At 53.3% G+C, this 15,266-nt stretch overlaps 1 protein-coding gene across 10 annotated transcripts; it reads left to right on the top strand.

The window, feature by feature from the left end:
- Window positions 1-7,077: 7,077 nt before the first annotated feature.
- SHROOM1 (shroom family member 1) lies at window positions 7,078-15,247 on the top strand. 10 transcript variants are annotated; one of them, XM_032476703.1, is made up of 10 exons: window positions 7,082-7,526; window positions 7,964-8,125; window positions 9,749-9,781; window positions 11,474-12,508; window positions 12,593-12,648; window positions 12,821-13,084; window positions 13,274-13,846; window positions 13,934-14,075; window positions 14,176-14,448; window positions 14,572-15,247. In XM_032476703.1, the coding sequence occupies exons 4-10, from the start codon at window positions 11,558-11,560 to the stop codon at window positions 14,902-14,904; spliced, it is 2,592 nt and encodes an 863-aa protein (XP_032332594.1). In that variant the 5' UTR covers window positions 7,082-7,526; window positions 7,964-8,125; window positions 9,749-9,781; window positions 11,474-11,557; the 3' UTR covers window positions 14,905-15,247. The 10 variants fall into 10 exon arrangements, 9 of the variants coding, with proteins under 9 accessions (XP_032332599.1, XP_032332598.1, XP_032332594.1 ...); XM_032476702.1 differs by lacking the exon at window positions 9,749-9,781 and adding an exon at window positions 8,195-8,443; XR_004318708.1 differs by lacking the exon at window positions 9,749-9,781 and having other exon boundaries at window positions 7,078-7,526; window positions 13,959-14,075; window positions 14,572-14,712.
- The last annotated feature ends 19 nt before the right edge of the window (window positions 15,248-15,266 follow it).

Below are 15,266 nucleotides of genomic sequence, written 5' to 3'. Positions count from 1 at the left end.
TCTTCACCCGGGACCAGGTCTCCCAGATGAATTCATTCAAAAGCACAGATATTAAATTTGTTCTGAGCCTGGCACTGCCAGGTATGGTCCTTTCCTTTAAAAGCACACAGTCTGTCCCATGGAACAGACACAAAAGTGAAGGACTGCACAGTCTACTGTGCAATATTAGGTGCAGCAGTGAACAATGAACTCCGCCTGGGGATAGCAAGGAATTGCACTGAGTGGGTAGCACTTGGCTCAGGGGCTGTGTGACTCTGCGTGTGAAAGAGGAGACTTCAGCCTGTGCCCAACCCCCATGGGGGTCAGCTACGCGATGGGAGTCTAAGCTTCTGGGTCTCCAGGCAGGCCCACCTTGGCCGGACATCAGCTCAGCCCTTTGGCCCATGCTGGTATGAAAAAAGTAGGTAGAATCCATTCGAGTGCAGAAATAGGAAAAAGCACCTGATCTCCAAATTTTCTTGCCTTTGATTTTATGTTTATTAAGGGAAATTTTGTGTTCATTTTCATAGCAAATGTTTATGACTTTGAACCAGGAACTTGCCTGCCTTGTATTTTTCTGTGCTGCTTTATCCTGTTTCCTGAGTTTCTAGTTCTGAGCTTGTGTAAGAGAGTCTCTGGCCACATCAAAGGGCAGGGGCTGCATCCCCTTGGCCGCAGCGCAGCTGTGGGAGATCCCTCTCACCCTCTTGACGGGTGGTTGCTTCTCCCAGGAAAAAGTTACCACTGAACACCCAGATCTGCCTAGATTTTCTTCCAGCCTACCCCAGTATTAAAAAGTATCTTGACTCTGTATCAGAAACTTAGTTTCAGTCAACAGCACCCAGCTCTGTCTGACTCACTCAGAAAAGAAATGCGTTGGAAGGATGGCTGGTGTTCCACAGCACTGACTGAAAGTCAGGAGGACCAGGCTATGAAAATAGGCAGGAACCCAAGGAGGCTGAGCAGCAAGAGCAGGAGACAGGTTAGGACCACCACCGTATCACACCCCCAGACTCTTGATGGTTTCTCACCTGTCTCTCCATGTCTTTGTCACTCATGCAAGAGTTCCAGTCTCTGGCAGGAGCAGGACATTGGTCAAGCCCAGGTCTCAGGCCTGCCCTGTGGCCAGTGGGCTTTCAGTGAGAGGAGGGGCTCTGTCTCCCCAAGACATGCACCATATGGGACTCCCCCAAAGAAGGAAGTGTTCCGATGTCCCCAGCAGCCCCGTACGGGGGAGTGGTAAGCAAAGCTCAGGAGAGGAGCTATCAACAGCATGAGTGACACCCATGGGAGACCCCTGGTGTATAAACAAATCCTTAAAGATAAAATTGAGACTGGGGTTTAGTTGAGATTGTCTTCCCCACAGGAGAAGCAGAAGTGAGGAATAATAGCAAAAACTGATGCCGTTTACTGATAGCCTAGTGTGAGCCCACTGCTGAGTGTATGTGATGAAAGCTCATTTAACATTTTTTTTTCACAGTTGAGTAAAGGTAGATTTATTTAGAGAGATACATACTGCATAGAGTGTAGGCTGTTTCAGAAGAGAAAGGCCACGAGGTGTAGGAATTGGGTGCTCAGGTTAAAGCAGAAGTAGGTACACACTCCACAGAGTGTGGGCCGTCTCTGAAGAGGAGGGAGCGAGAGAGGCGGCCAAAAGCTCATTTAATCTTTATGTAGTAGTATCCCCATTTTGCAGATGAGGAAATGAAGGTTCAGGAAGGTTGGGATATCTCCAGGATCATACAACTACTGGCACTCACACTTAGGTCTCACACTCGCTTTCTCACAGCTGGTTTTCCTATACCTGGGACACACTGAATTGGAGACCACCTGTCCGTACCTGGTGCAGGGTGAGAACTCACAGGGTGGCCAATACGCCTGTCTACGGACCTCTTTCCGCCCTTCCAGGCAATTGATGGTAGTTGCTATTTTCTCCATAATTTCTAAGGTTTTCTTTCTTCCTTTATTCCTCCCTCCCTCCCTCCCTCCTTATCTTTTTTTTCCCCTAACTTTTCATGATGCTTCCCTTGAAGTACAAAAAACTGCCAACTAGATTTTGTGTGTTTGTGTGTATGTTGTCACATTCATCCCTGGCAGAGTCCCTAAAACTTGTGGACCATGATGGATACCAGACACATGCACCCCCAAGTTCCAGAAAGAAGTCTCCTCCACACGAGTAACTGACCAGACACATCAGTCAAAATCTGCAGAATTTTCTGGGTGAATATTAAGGACAGGGCGTGCATTACCTGCTTCCAGAGCTGATGATCAAAATCCATCCCACGGGCACGTGGCATACTGTGACCCAATCCTGCACCAAGCCGAGCCCGCGGCTTCCATATGCAGCCCAAGGCTCACAGCTCTAGAGTTGGAGTGTCCTCCCATTGAAAGTGCTGACTGGGTGACTTCTTGGTGAGCAGAGACCTAGCAGATTTAGTTCAAACAGAAGGCACTTCCTGAAGAGGGGTCTTTGGAGACCATCTCATCCCTTTGTTAGGGTTTGAATATAGAAGGAGCAATCTGGCTATTCCTGGGCTTGAGCCAGCTGTTGCCCTCTCTGGGGATGCTGCTGGGCCCTGTTCAGAGTCTGAGTTAATTTCTATTCTTAGAAACCAAAATGAAGTGTAAGAGACATTTTTCATCTGGGTCCTAGGAGGCCAGCGGAGCAAAGTGGAAAAGCTCATTTGACCACCACTTATCCGTCCTGGGTCCTCTGGAGTAGGTAAAGAGGAGACAGCCCTGTATCTCTCTGTCTCCTTTAACCTCTCTTATCCAGGGATTCCTGGGTGGCATTTGAATGAGGGCAGACCAGGAGGATAGAATTGTTCCTGGCCTGGGGCTTGAGACCAGGCTAGAAGAGAAAGCTGAGTTATTATGAACAAAGCAAACAGAGGATGGGGTGTCACCCAGTGTCTGTAGGGAAAAGGTGATATGTGTTTATCCAATAGGAATGTGACAGCCCAGCATTCCTTCCCAGGATCTGCTGATCTGAAAGGGAACTTTAGTTTAATCCCTGGGACAGCTAGTCCCTACCCAACCTCACCCAGAGGCCTTCCTGTCAGAAGCCCCCAACAGGAGTGGGTGAGATCTATTTATTCTCCATGAACTTTTTTTGGTGTGTGGCTGCCTTCCTATAAAACCCTATCTTTGGATAAGTGTGGTGAATTCAGTGCATAATTAAAAAGCAAACAAACTTGCTCAAGAGAACACTTACAATTTAAGCAGATTTCTGTGTATAAGCCATGATTCATGCTTTGTTGGATCTCCAAAAATAGACAACATGATTTTGTTGAAAGATTTCTGGCCTCCAGTGTATTTTAACCAATACATGATGGTCTCTGAATTATTAAGACAAAAATTAAGTTATGTGGTTGCTGTCTAAAAGAAAGGGACATCTTTAGGCTCAATGATGGATTAAATGTTCACTGCTGCTGCAGAGTCAAAAGACACAAACTTGGGAAAATACTTGCCACATATAAGAAAAAAGTTAATTGCCTTCATATGTAAAGAAATGTTAAAAATCGATAAGAAAAGGACCAAAAATCCAATAGACAAATGGGCAAGGGAAGTGGACAGATCACAGAAGTTAATACAAAAGGCTTTTAAATGTATAAAATGATGTGCAATTTTATATATAAAAAAGAAATGTAAATTAAAACAGTGAAATATTATTTTCACTTTTCAGGTTTTGGAGATCAAAAGTTTGATCATGTACTGTGTTAGTGAGGATGCAGGAAAATGGGCATTCTCATATATTGATGGGAATGCAAACTGGTACAACCTCTTTGTAAGAAATTTGACAAGATTGAAATTTTACATACCCTGTTACAGTTATCTATTACTATTTAACCAACTATCCCAAAACTTAGTGGTTTATACATTTACTATTATTTTGCTTGTGCAATTGAGGAAGGGCTACGGTGGGTGGTTGGTTCTTCTCTGATCCATATGGTGTTATTCAGCTGGGGTGACTGACACCGGAGGATTCAATTCATCTTTCACAAATTTATCCTATAAATAAACTCACAAATGTGAGCAAAGATATATAAACAAGCATATTCATGACGGAATTAGTAATAGCAAAAGCCTGGATTAACCTAAATGTCCTTCCATAACGGATTGGGTTAAAAACCCTATTTATTTATGTCCATGCCAATGGATAACTGTGCACCTGTTAAAAGGAATGATACAGCTCTAGGTACTAATAGTGAATGAGCTCCAAGATAAAACTTCAAATAAAAAATTCAGGTGTTGGGGGAGGGTATAGCTCAGTAGTAGAGTGTGTGCTTAGCATGCAGGAGGTCCTGAGTTCAATCCCCAGTAACTCCATTAAAATAAATAAATAAATAAACCTAATTACCACCCCCCTGCCAGATCCAGATGCAATGCATCTTGAAAATGTACCTATGGAAAAAATGCTCTTACAAGCCCTTTCCGATAACCCCCTGGAAACAATGTATGAAACTTAGCCCAGGTACATGTTGGACTACTGAGGGCACACAGAGAGAAGGAAATCCTGACTGGGGTCTTGATCCTGCTCACTTCTCGTCTTCCCCGTGCACTTTCTAGTCTGGCTCAATGTGAAGTCCAAATCCTGCCCTCCCAGGAAGGCTGTGTGGACACCCACATCTTGCAGTTCTTTCCATTGTCATGTGAAAATGGCCTTTGGAAACAGCCATCAGAGGGTTAAATTTTGCCTCTACTTGAACAAGATATTTAATCTCTTTAAGCCTCAGTGTTCTCACTTGTAAAATGAGGTTATAATGATACCTACCTCTCAGGAATAACAGGGTTAAAAAATAAAAACAGTAGAGTACTTAGCCCAGCACCTGGCAGCAAATACGTGGTCTTCAGTATCCAAACCACTGTCATCTCCCATCACCCAAATCCAACAGGGAGAGGGTGGGAACCAAAGTGAGAAAACCACAGAGATTTGTGAGGTGGGCAGTTGCTTTGGTGTGGTTTTGTCAGCTCAGATTACAAGCTCCAAACTGCACTGATTGGAGGCCCACCACCTTCCCACCTACAGCTCTTGAGACAGAGCCTGGCTGGGAATAGCCAGGCCTGTGGCTCTAACCCTGGCTAAGCCCAGTCACCTAGGGGGCTCTTTAAAAGAGCTGTCTGAGGCCTGGGAAAGTCCTGCGATACTGAGGGACACAGGTATGTCTTTTGATGTAGCAAAAGAACATGATTAATAGGTGCATGTCTCCATCTTCACCAGGGCCCCTGCTCCCCAACCGCTGCCACTTAAAGAGATTCCACCTTTGCAGCAGTTTCTTCCTCTTCCTCCCCTTCAGGATTCTTTGGGCTTTTGTAATCAAGAGATGCCCTCCAGTCAAAGACCACCAGGAATACACCTGCAGTTGAGCAAACTGGTGCATAATTGTTGCAGTGAGGGGAACAAATGGGATGGAAAACCATGGAGCATCTTGGTAAGAGGGCATGAGGAAGGACTTACAAGATTCGGGCTAGTGTTAGTGATTTTGGAGAGAGTTAAAGAAGCAGGACTTCTCTCAGTGTTTGATGCTGTCAGGAAGCAACATTGATTCTATGACTGGGTATCTTAATAAATTATATCTAGAAAGAGGAACGACTAGAGCAAAGCTAAGGCTGAAACTGGTAGGGAAACAACACTCACCCATTTAGCCATGACAGAAAGATGTTTGGTCACTTTTGTGACTTGGACAATGATCATGGTTTCCCTGTGTTCCAACATGATGATAATGTGATCTTGTTTTTGTCTTGATCCATCATGGTTATAGATGGCCTTTTCTGATGCTGATGTCCTGTGAAATTGTTTCTGTGCAACAGGAGAACTCCAAGGCCTTGACTGTGAATGTCAGGTCAGTTCCTGCAACACCAAGGATTAGCTGATAGTCTCAGGCCAACTTCCAGATGTCAGTGGCTGCTTTTCTCTTTCTCAGAAGAGAAGAATCAGGCAGACAAGTGGGTGGATGGGATTTCAGTTTTCAGAGAGTTAGAGAGTTTCTGTAGCATGTGCAAGAGGAGGGTGTGGAGGGAGGAGGGGTTTAACAAGAATTACTGTGGACATGGTGTCCACTTCATGGTTTTCAAGAAATACACATTTTCAAAATATGAGTTAAAATATTGAGCAATTTGAATTGGCTTTTGGTTGCTGGGTTGTGTTCCCTCTATTGTGATACTGCTCTGAGGCCAACCATGTGGATTAGGGTCTTAAAAGGGCAGGTGTTCAAAGCTAAGAAGTTCTGAGCCATTGTCTTAAGAGTCCAGAGCTGCAGCTCCATGTGAAGCCGATGGCTGGGTTGGGATGGTGTTTGAAGTAGATCAATCAGAAGCCAGGCTCAGGTACCTGCTGCACCTCCCCTCCCCAGAAGATCCCAGCAGACAGAGTTCCTCAGGCTCTCAGTGCCCCCCTTGACCCCCAGTCTGAGTTCTAAGTCCTGGTTATTACCACCAATGAATCTGGTCAGCCAAGGATGCCAAAATGGGGGATACAGTCCCTACCCCCAGGCATGCTGATTCTGTGGGAGAGTGAGAGCAGCCACACCAAAAGCAGAGAGACCTGAGCACTGAAGGGGTTCAGCAAAGGGCCCTCAGCCCCTTCCAGGGATGGAACAATTCTTGGCAGAGCCAGTATTCATAGAATAGAAGTTTGGAAAGTGGGGGGCAAGGAAGGCTGAGGACATAGCAGGGAGGAATGCACCGTGATAGATGAATTTAGATAATTTTTTAGAGCCTGGCGATCCCCAAAGGTGAAAACCTTGAGAGCCAGACTCCACAGCTAGAGTATAGTATAGTCCAGAACCTAAAGGACCCACTGAGCTGAGGTGAAGACACAAGTCAGCAGTTCTCCCCTCCTTCCCTGCCCTCCTCTTTCGGGCGGCTGGCCAGAAGGGCCCACACTTTGAGGGGTAGTGGGAGAAATGAAAAGAAAAGGGGCAGAAATGGGAGAAAAGAGCCTGTAGTGGGAATCAAAAAGCTGGAAGAGTTTTGGAAATGGAGGGTCTGGAGGGAGAATTGGTCAAGGAATACTTTAGCATCGAGCTGCACTCAGAAGGGGAGGGACAGAGGCATGAACCACCGACAGAGGCGGGTCTGTTTACTTGGCCAAGCTTGAATGTAACGGGGTGGCCGTCAGAAGCCCTTGGGACCCCGCCTGGACTTTCCCACCGAGGAGGCTGTTGGGACCCCCAGGCACTCGAGCCCGCGCACCAGCAGCGATGAGAACGCGCCCGGCCGGCCCGCGCTAGAGGCGGGCGGGAAAGCGCCGCGGTCACCCGTCCCCTACTTTCCCGCTTCTCCGACCGTAGCAAGAGGCCTGTGCCGGGTGGGGTAAGGAGCGTCCAGCCCCTGGACCCGAGTCTAGGCCGGCCAGCGGACACTACCAAGCGGCAGGTGGCTCCCGGGACAGCGCCGCAGCTTCGCGCTCCCGCCCCCCGGGCAGGACGTGGCGCCTCCCCCGCGGCGGCCGGAGTCTGGAGGTGGGGTCGGGAGCCCGAGCCCGGGGCTCTGATGTCACTGCGCGGCCGCGGGCGCCCAAGAGCGCGTCTCGGGCTGGAGCTCAGGTACGCGACGAGGCCGGGGGCCAGGCGGCGGGGGGCTGGGTTGGGGGCGTTTAGGGGGGGGGGTGGCGGGATCGGTCTTCCCGTGGGGCAGCAGGGGAGGACGGGTGGGAGTGGCTGGGGCACCGCGGAGCAGCCCGCCGGTCTTTGCGTCTGGAGGTGCTGGGCTCCGCGCCGTGTCTGGTCTGCGCGAGTCAGGTCGGGTCCCTGCGCGCCTGTTTTCTCCTCAGAGGGTTCGCGGGGTGGGGCGGGGGGCAGAGCCGGCGGCTACGAGGGCTGCTGGGGAGTGCGCCGGGAGGCCCGAGCGCGAAGTGGGGTCTCACCCCGCAACCCCCGGCTCCCGCCCTTTGGCCACGGAATCCGCCCCCCGCCCCCTGCCCTAGATCGCTCGGTCCTCTGCTCGCGTTCTGAGTCCTCCTTCCCGATGGAAAACCCAACAGGAAAGGCCAAGAAATGCGCCGGCCAGCGGCCATCCGCTCTCCCTGCGTCCCCAAGGCCCCGCTCTCCTGCCGCACCTCGTGATTTTGTCGCCCCCTGTGGCCTCCAGGACTGCGCCTTTCTCATCTCTGGCGCGCCTGGATTTTCAGAGTTTGAAGCCCCAGGTATGTGGTCCGACCTCGACCCGGCCTCCTCTCCCCAGGTGCCACCACCATCCCGCATTTCCTACGCAGGGCACAGAGCTGCAGGCCCTGGAGGCTCTACGGGCTGGAGCGAGCAGAAAAGAGCAGATGCTTCGCGAGGTGCTCTGTGGTGCTGACAGGCAGGGAGAAGGGAGGGCCGCAGAGGACTGGGAGAGCCACTGAACTTCCCAAAGTGCCTGCCCTGCTAGACCTGGTCGTGGGCGCTGGGATTCAAGACATGGCCCAGGCCTCGGAAACTGAGTCTGGCAGGGAGACTGCCATTCAGGCAGCGCCCCCACAGTAAGCCTAGTCCTGAGGGAAGCCCATTGGGAGGGGTGGCCTGGAAAACCTCTCTATGGAGGTTTTCCTGATCATTATTGAGCATTTGAGGTTGTCTGTCCTTCTTGTCACCTTACCTGGATCTGCTTCTGTTGCCTTTGTGTGATTTTACCTAGCTCTCTTCCTTGATTTCCCCAACAACCTCTAACTAAAAACCTGGGTCTGCCTACTTGCCTGGTCCAACCTCTCTGCTAAGGTTCAGACCCACATCTCAACTTCCTGTTTGCCAGACTTGCCACAAACACTGCAAAGCCCATGAGCACTGGTCCCCTTGTCCCCATCTGCACTTCCTCATTCCTTAGACCAGCACCTCCACCTCCCAGGCCCCTAGCTCTCAACACTGAAGTCATCCTTGTCTCCTTTTCCTCTGTTGCTCTTTCATTCACGTGATGAGGTTATCACGAATGCCTCCATCCCCATAAGACTCCAATCTGGTGATTTTCCAGCAGGGATTCCATGCTGCTCCCCCTGCTCTGGTGGGGCTTGCCAAATGGCTCAAAAGCTCTATGAGCTCCAGCCTCTGGACTTATCTCCAATACAGGCACTGACTCTGCAGCTCAGCCCACAGCTGACACTAACACTGATGCTAGGGCTCCCAGGGGGTGGCCTCTCCAGCCACTAGGGCTGGACTGCAAGAGGCTCCCTGCAGTCAGACAAGTGTGGAAACTCTTTGCTCCTTGGGCTGAGGCCCCAAAACACACTCAGGAGCTAGACCCTCTTGGCATAACACATTCTGCAAAGGGCACAGTGTGGGCATCCTGCATGTGTATAAGCCTGCTTGGGTCACCACTAAAAATGCATCCTTGAGATAAGTTAAAGTCAATAAGAAAATGTACACATATTTTTGTTATCCATTTGAGGTGTTTTTATTTGGTGAACTCAGAATCCTTTGTCACTCACAGATAAGACAGAATTTTCAAGGCCTTTTTTGAGGGAACATCTTTGTATTTGAAGTTACCCATGCCTGTAGATGCAACAAATCAACATGGGCAGGCATAGGTGGCATGAGCCAGGGTAAACAGTGCTCCCACGCTGGGCTCAGAAGGATAGGGAAAGAGTGTCTGGGTGGCTAGGGAGGGTTAACTAGGTGACTGTCCTCCCAGGGGCTGCTGCTTAGAGTAGCTTCTTGTCTTCCAAAAGTCCAGAGAGTAGAAACATTTTGCAAAGTGGTCCCCAAGCCCGAGTGTGAGGACCAACCTGCAGGGCTGGCCTTAGTGGGCACAAAGATGCCTCCAGGTGGGTGATGTCAAGTTGTTCTGGTTCCAGGTCAGCTGAAAGCCCCTCCTGGGAATGCTGCAGGTACTGCCTCTCCCTTTTAGAGAACACCATACCCTCCCATCACTAACCTCCCTACCTGCCCTAACCAGCAATCTGTAGCATCTGGGGTCTTAGGGAAGAGGGTAGAGGGTGATCCTGAGCTCCAAAAAGTGTCTAGGAGGCTCAAATGAGCCTGTTTTTCAGTTCCCACCCCAGTAGTGGGTCACCCTCCTCTACACTCCTCACCAAGAAACTCAAGGAAAGCAAGTCAACCCCCATCCAAAATTTCCTTAGCCCATAGGGAGCCCCCAGCTCCCAAGATTCAAAGCTGCTTTCACCCCTGACCCAGACACACCCACCCAGCTCCTCCCCTCCCTTCCCCTCCTGGCACTGGGGAAGTATTGATTTCTGGCCATTCCTGCTCCAAGCTGTGGTCACCTGCTCTTTTGGTTCCTAATAACCCAAGTAACCTGGTCAGTGTGCATGGTGACAAATGCCTCACCCATTCTGTCCCCTTCCCTAGAAAAGATTAAGAGTGGGCAAAAGCAAAGAAGCCCACTTCCTTCCCCACCAAAGCCACCCACTGTCTACTTCCTGCAAGGCTGCTTCTTTCCTGGTCATTCAACAAATACTTGACACTGAGTACATGCCGGGCACTGAGGATACAGACTGAAGAAGTGCAGGGCCTGTCCTCAGGAAGTTCAGGGGTAGGAGTGGGGAGAGGGAATCACAAGCAAGCCAGCAGTCAATGCAGAGTAATGAGTGCTGTGATGAGGGAAGCTCAGGACACTGTCGAGATTCCCAAGAATCAGGAGACTGCTAAGTTGAGCCTTGTGGGAGGAACTGAGTGGCAGGACAAAGAGGGTGTGAGCCTGTCATTCTTAGACAAAAGGCAGGGTCTCCCAAGCAGGGACCATATTATCCTAGATTGTGCCAGTATTTTGAGGGGGTGGAAGGGACTATTTCCCACAGTGTAGTCTGGGCTTTGTTGGAGGCTTCCGTCATCTGAGGGGCAGGGGTAAACTGGCTTTCAGCAGGGTTTGCTTCTAGGAAATTGATTCTGGCTGCAGTGGAGTTGGAGGCAGGCCCAAATTCCAGGCATGGCTCTGCCTCTGACCAGTTGCGTGCCTGTGGGCAAATCATTTCCCCCTCAGAATCTCAGTGTCCTCGTTTGCAAAATGCAGATGGGCAATTGTGGGGTTCAAGATAAATATGTATATAAAGCACCCGGAACATAACTGGCCCAGACGGCGGGAGAAAGGCGGTGAAGCTGCCCCTGCCACCTGACCTGGGTTGTCCCACCTCCTTCCTTGGCTCCCCTGTGATCTCAGAATGTTCTTGACCATTGTTTATCAGGGAAAGATCACATGGAGAAGCTAACAAAGCAGCCAGGAAGCAAACTGGGTGGGACAGTGTTGGGGGGAGGGGGCGGAGAGTAAGGGTACATTCTCAGTGCTCCAGGAGGTGCCAGGGTAGAGGCCAGGGTTGCCATCCAGGAGAGCCCCAGCAGGGAGTGGGCTAGTCGCCATTCCTTCCCCTGAGCAAAGGCCCTCAACCTCCAGAGTTGCTCGCCTGGTCCCACTACTACTATCCCTTACTGGGGGAGGGGGCAATGTCCGCGCTAAGGATCCTGTAACTAGGGAGGGGATGTGTAAGCACGTGGCTGTCCGTGTCGGAGAGGCCAGCACCCTTACCCGGAGCTCCTCACCCACCATGCCGTCTATGCTCTTCCAGGCCCCTCGGAGTTAGCCAGTTAGCCTACCCGCCCGCCTGCGGCCCGCGGCCCCCGTCCGGCCCTCCGCTCTCGTCCGTGCAGCCATGGAGGCCCTGGGTCCCGGAGGTGACCGCGCCTCCCCAGCCTCGTCCACTCGCAGCCTGGACTTACGGCGGCTGTCCGCGCGCGCCGACTCGGCCTACAGCTCTTTCTCCGCTGCCTCCGGCGGTGCCGAGCCTCGCACGCCGTCGCCGGGGTCCCACCAGCTTCCTTACCTGGACTGGGACTACGTGCGCGTGGTGTGGGGCGGCCCTCGCACCTCCCCGCAGCCCCCGCCCGCGACCGCCGCACGCAGTGGGCCGCGTCCCCCCGAGGTCCAGGGGACCCCGGGGCCGCTCAGCCGGCAGGCCACCCCGCTGCTGTACGCACTGGCGGCCGAGGCGGAGGCCGCGGCGCGGGCTGCCGAGCCGCCCAGTCCACCGGCCTCGCGGGCGGCCTACCGCCAGCGGCTGCAGGGCGCGCAGCGGCGAGTGCTCCGGGAGACATCCTTCCAGCGCAAGGAGCTACGCATGAGCCTACCCGCCCGCCTGCGGCCCGCGGCCCCCGTCCGGCCCCCCGCCGCGCAAACGCGCTCCGCCTCGCTCAGCCACCCGGGCGGGGAAGTGGAGCCGGCGCGCCCCGGGGCTTCCGTGCCGGGAACCGTGGGCCAGGGACGTTTAGCCAGTCAGCAGCGGAAGTGGTGCTTCTCCGAGCCAGGGAAGCTGGATCGCGTGGGTCGGGGAGGTGGGTTGGCGGAGCAATGCTCCGGAGAGGTCTGCTCCAGCTCTGGCCTCGCCAGGCCCGAGCTCCAGGAATGGCAGCAGCGGACGCTGGCAGAGTTTGAAGGTCACCAGATCAGATGGCTGCCTGTGACCCAGCCCCGAGGCATAAAGGACCTGAAACCCTGGTCCTTGAAGTTCGACAACGCCTACAGGTTGGCCAGGCGGGGTCGTAGCGCTTCTGGCGAAGTCTTGACTCCCTGGGGAAGTCCAGGAGGGGTCAAGTCCACTGCCCAGGTATAGGGGCTGCAAGCCTGGGGTGGGGGCATCTGTAAGACTGAAAACTTAAGCAACATTTCATCCAACTGCTTGCCTTTCCAGGCTGTTCCCCAAGGAGCAGAAACCCCTAGACCATCGTTTCAGACCAGACTTCCCAGGTGAGAGATATGAACCACTTTGGGGACTGAAAGTTGGGGGAAGGCAGCTTTCATAGCTCTTGTTCAAGAAAGAAGAGGGCCTTGCACCTACCCTCAGTTTGAGCCTTCTGTCTTTTCCAAATCACATCCCCTAATTCCCCCACCCCTACACCTTACTCTCTCCCTGCTGCAGAACCAGGATCTTCCTTCCTGGTCACTGTGGTCAGTGTGGGGTCCCTGCCTCCAGGTTCCCGACTCTGAAGGAAGCTGCAGTGGTGTGTCCTGCAGAGGGACTCCAGAGCAGTCCCTCTGACTGTGAGCAGAGGGCCTCAGGGATCTACATTGTGTCTGCCCGGCTCCCATCCCTTCCTGATGATGAAGTTTTCCTGGAAGAAGCCCCAATGGTCAGAATGAGGTCACCTCCAGACTCCCATGGTCCCCCAGGGCTCCCAACGAGGTGAATTTCCTCAGACTTTCAAGCAGAGTGAGACACTCCCTTTCTACACATATCTACAAAATGCTGGAGGAGCAGAGAACTCTCCTAGCTGGAGCCTGGGAGCCAGGGGGTAAGGGTGGGGACAGGTGGCCCTTGGCCAGTTATCTTTGGCCAGAGCTTTTTCTGATTCAGTGTCTCTTTCGCTTCCAGTGTCCATGCCTCTAACCAGAAGTACGGGGCTGGCTTGGGCCAACGGGCTGACCAGACTATAATCCCTCCACAGCAGCCCCTCCATGAGTGCCCAGAGACTGCAGGGACAGATGACTGCTGGCAGGGGGTAAATGGTTCTGTGGGTGTCTCCAGGCCTACATGCTGTAGCCCCCCTAACACTGCAAATGGTGACATCCCAACCATTGACCCTACTGAACTGCTGACCACTGACTCCCCAACAGCTGCAGAGACTGACCCCTTCAAACCTCTCCCAGTTGATACCCTGGGACCTTCAGGCAATGACACCCCAGGGCCTCCTGACCACACTGCCCTGGCTTGGGCCACTGGCCAGCCTTATTCCAGGCCAACATGGCCCGGTCCACGCCTCGAGGAGCTGGTTCAGGAGCTGGCTAGATTGGATCCCTCTCTGAGCGACACTCTAACCTCCTATCCCAGCCCAGAGCCATCCCTGGGCCTGCTGGATGGGCTGATTCCTTTAGCTGAGGTCTGGGCTGCAATGAGGCCAGCCTGTGGAGAAGATGGAGAGGAGGCTTCTGGTACTTCTAAGCCAGGGTGAGTGAGGGGCACCAGGGAATCAGGGGATTCTAAGCCCCTGCAATCTGGGGCAGTACAATCCAGGAGCTCTGGTTTTGTCCCCAGGTCCTATCTACTTAACTCCACCCAGGGCCTGCCAACTTCTCAGGAGGAGACAAAGCCTGGAAACCTTAACACCCACGCTGTGCCAGACCAGCCATGTGGCCAGGGTCTGCCTGAGCCAAATAACAGCATCCAAGCCAAGAAAGTGGGTGTGGAGGGGTTGGAGGAGGCTGGGTGTGGCAAGAGTCTGGGCTGAGAAGTCAGGGGCCTGGCTCCAGTCTTAAGTACCCACGCCCTACCGGCAGGTGGAGCTGGCCGACCTCCTCCAAAAGATGCTCCGGGACCTTCAAGAGGAGCAGGAGCGACTGCAGGAGGCGGCCCAAGCCTGGGCCAGGCGCGGGGCTGCTCTGGAGGCCGCGGTGGGCCAGGCCTGTGCACCCCACGTGCTCGAGCGCTTCAGCCGGTTCATGGTCGACCTAGAGCGAGTGCTTGGCCTCCTGCTGCTGCTGGGCAGTCGCCTGGCCCGCGTGCGCCGCGCCCTGGCCCGGGCGGGCGCAGACGGCGACCCTGATGAGCAGGTAATGGCTTCAGGCTTGGGGAGAGCGGAGCGGGGCGGGGCGGGGCGTGCGGTTCGGTCTTAGCCATCCCGGGGGCGGCGGCACCCTCGCCCCGCTCACTGTGCCCTCCCCCTGCGGCTCCAGGCCTCTCTGCTGCAGCGCCTCGGGCTCCTGCAGCGGCAGCAGGAAGACGCCAAGGAGCTGAAGCAGCACGTGGCGCGGCGCGAGCGGGCCCTGCGGGAGGTGCTGGTGCGCGCACTGCCCGCCGAGGAGCTGCGCGCCTACTGTGCCCTGCTGGCCGGCAAGGCCGCCGTCCTGGCCCAGCAGCGCAGCCTAGATGAGCGGGTCCGCCTTCTTCAGGACCAGCTGGACGCCGTCAGGGGAGACCTTGGCGGTCATCCCCCGCCTCCCAGGCCGGCCTGGCCCCCAGGGACCTGTCCTCCGAATAAACTGCCCTTCCCTCCTCTCCTCATCTAGTTACAGGCTGTGGGGACGAGGAGCATTGCCCCTGCTTCTCACCCACGAGATTCAGGGTGTGCTGGTTTATTCGGTGCTTTTCTCTCGAAGTGGGGAAGATCCAGGTCTGGCCTTCCCAGGATGCGTCTTACAAGTGTTCCCATGTGGTCTTACCCAAGTATTGTGGATTATTTGGTAATTAACTTACGGATTTAAAATACTGCAGTATTTCCCCTTTTTGTTATGAGAAAGAGGCTGGGTCAGGGTTGGTGGAGGGAGAGGAGACAAATTAGAGGAGAATTTCAACTTATGATGTAAAATGGCCATTTTCCCCCCTCAATTAAAAAAAAAATTGATGTGAGAAGTGTGCATATCACCTGAAG

This window comes from Camelus ferus, chromosome 3 (assembly GCF_009834535.1).
Source record: "Camelus ferus isolate YT-003-E chromosome 3, BCGSAC_Cfer_1.0, whole genome shotgun sequence".
In the NCBI taxonomy this organism is placed as follows: domain Eukaryota; kingdom Metazoa; phylum Chordata; class Mammalia; order Artiodactyla; family Camelidae; genus Camelus; species Camelus ferus.
Note: the sequence above shows the minus strand (reverse complement) of the source record. Positions and strands in the feature narration are given on the sequence as shown.

What these genes read in the sequence shown, in the direction of transcription:
- SHROOM1 (XM_032476703.1), top strand. Translation starts at nt 11,558, where the DNA reads ATGGAGGCCCTGGGTCCCGGAGGTGACCGCGCCTCCCCAGCCTCGTCC. An exon ending in TCTGGTACTTCTAAGCCAGG is followed by an intron (nt 13,847 to 13,933) that starts GTGAGTGAGGGG and finishes TTTTGTCCCCAG; the next exon opens with GTCCTATCTACTTAACTCCA. An exon ending in ACGGCGACCCTGATGAGCAG is followed by an intron (nt 14,449 to 14,571) that starts GTAATGGCTTCA and finishes CTGCGGCTCCAG; the next exon opens with GCCTCTCTGCTGCAGCGCCT.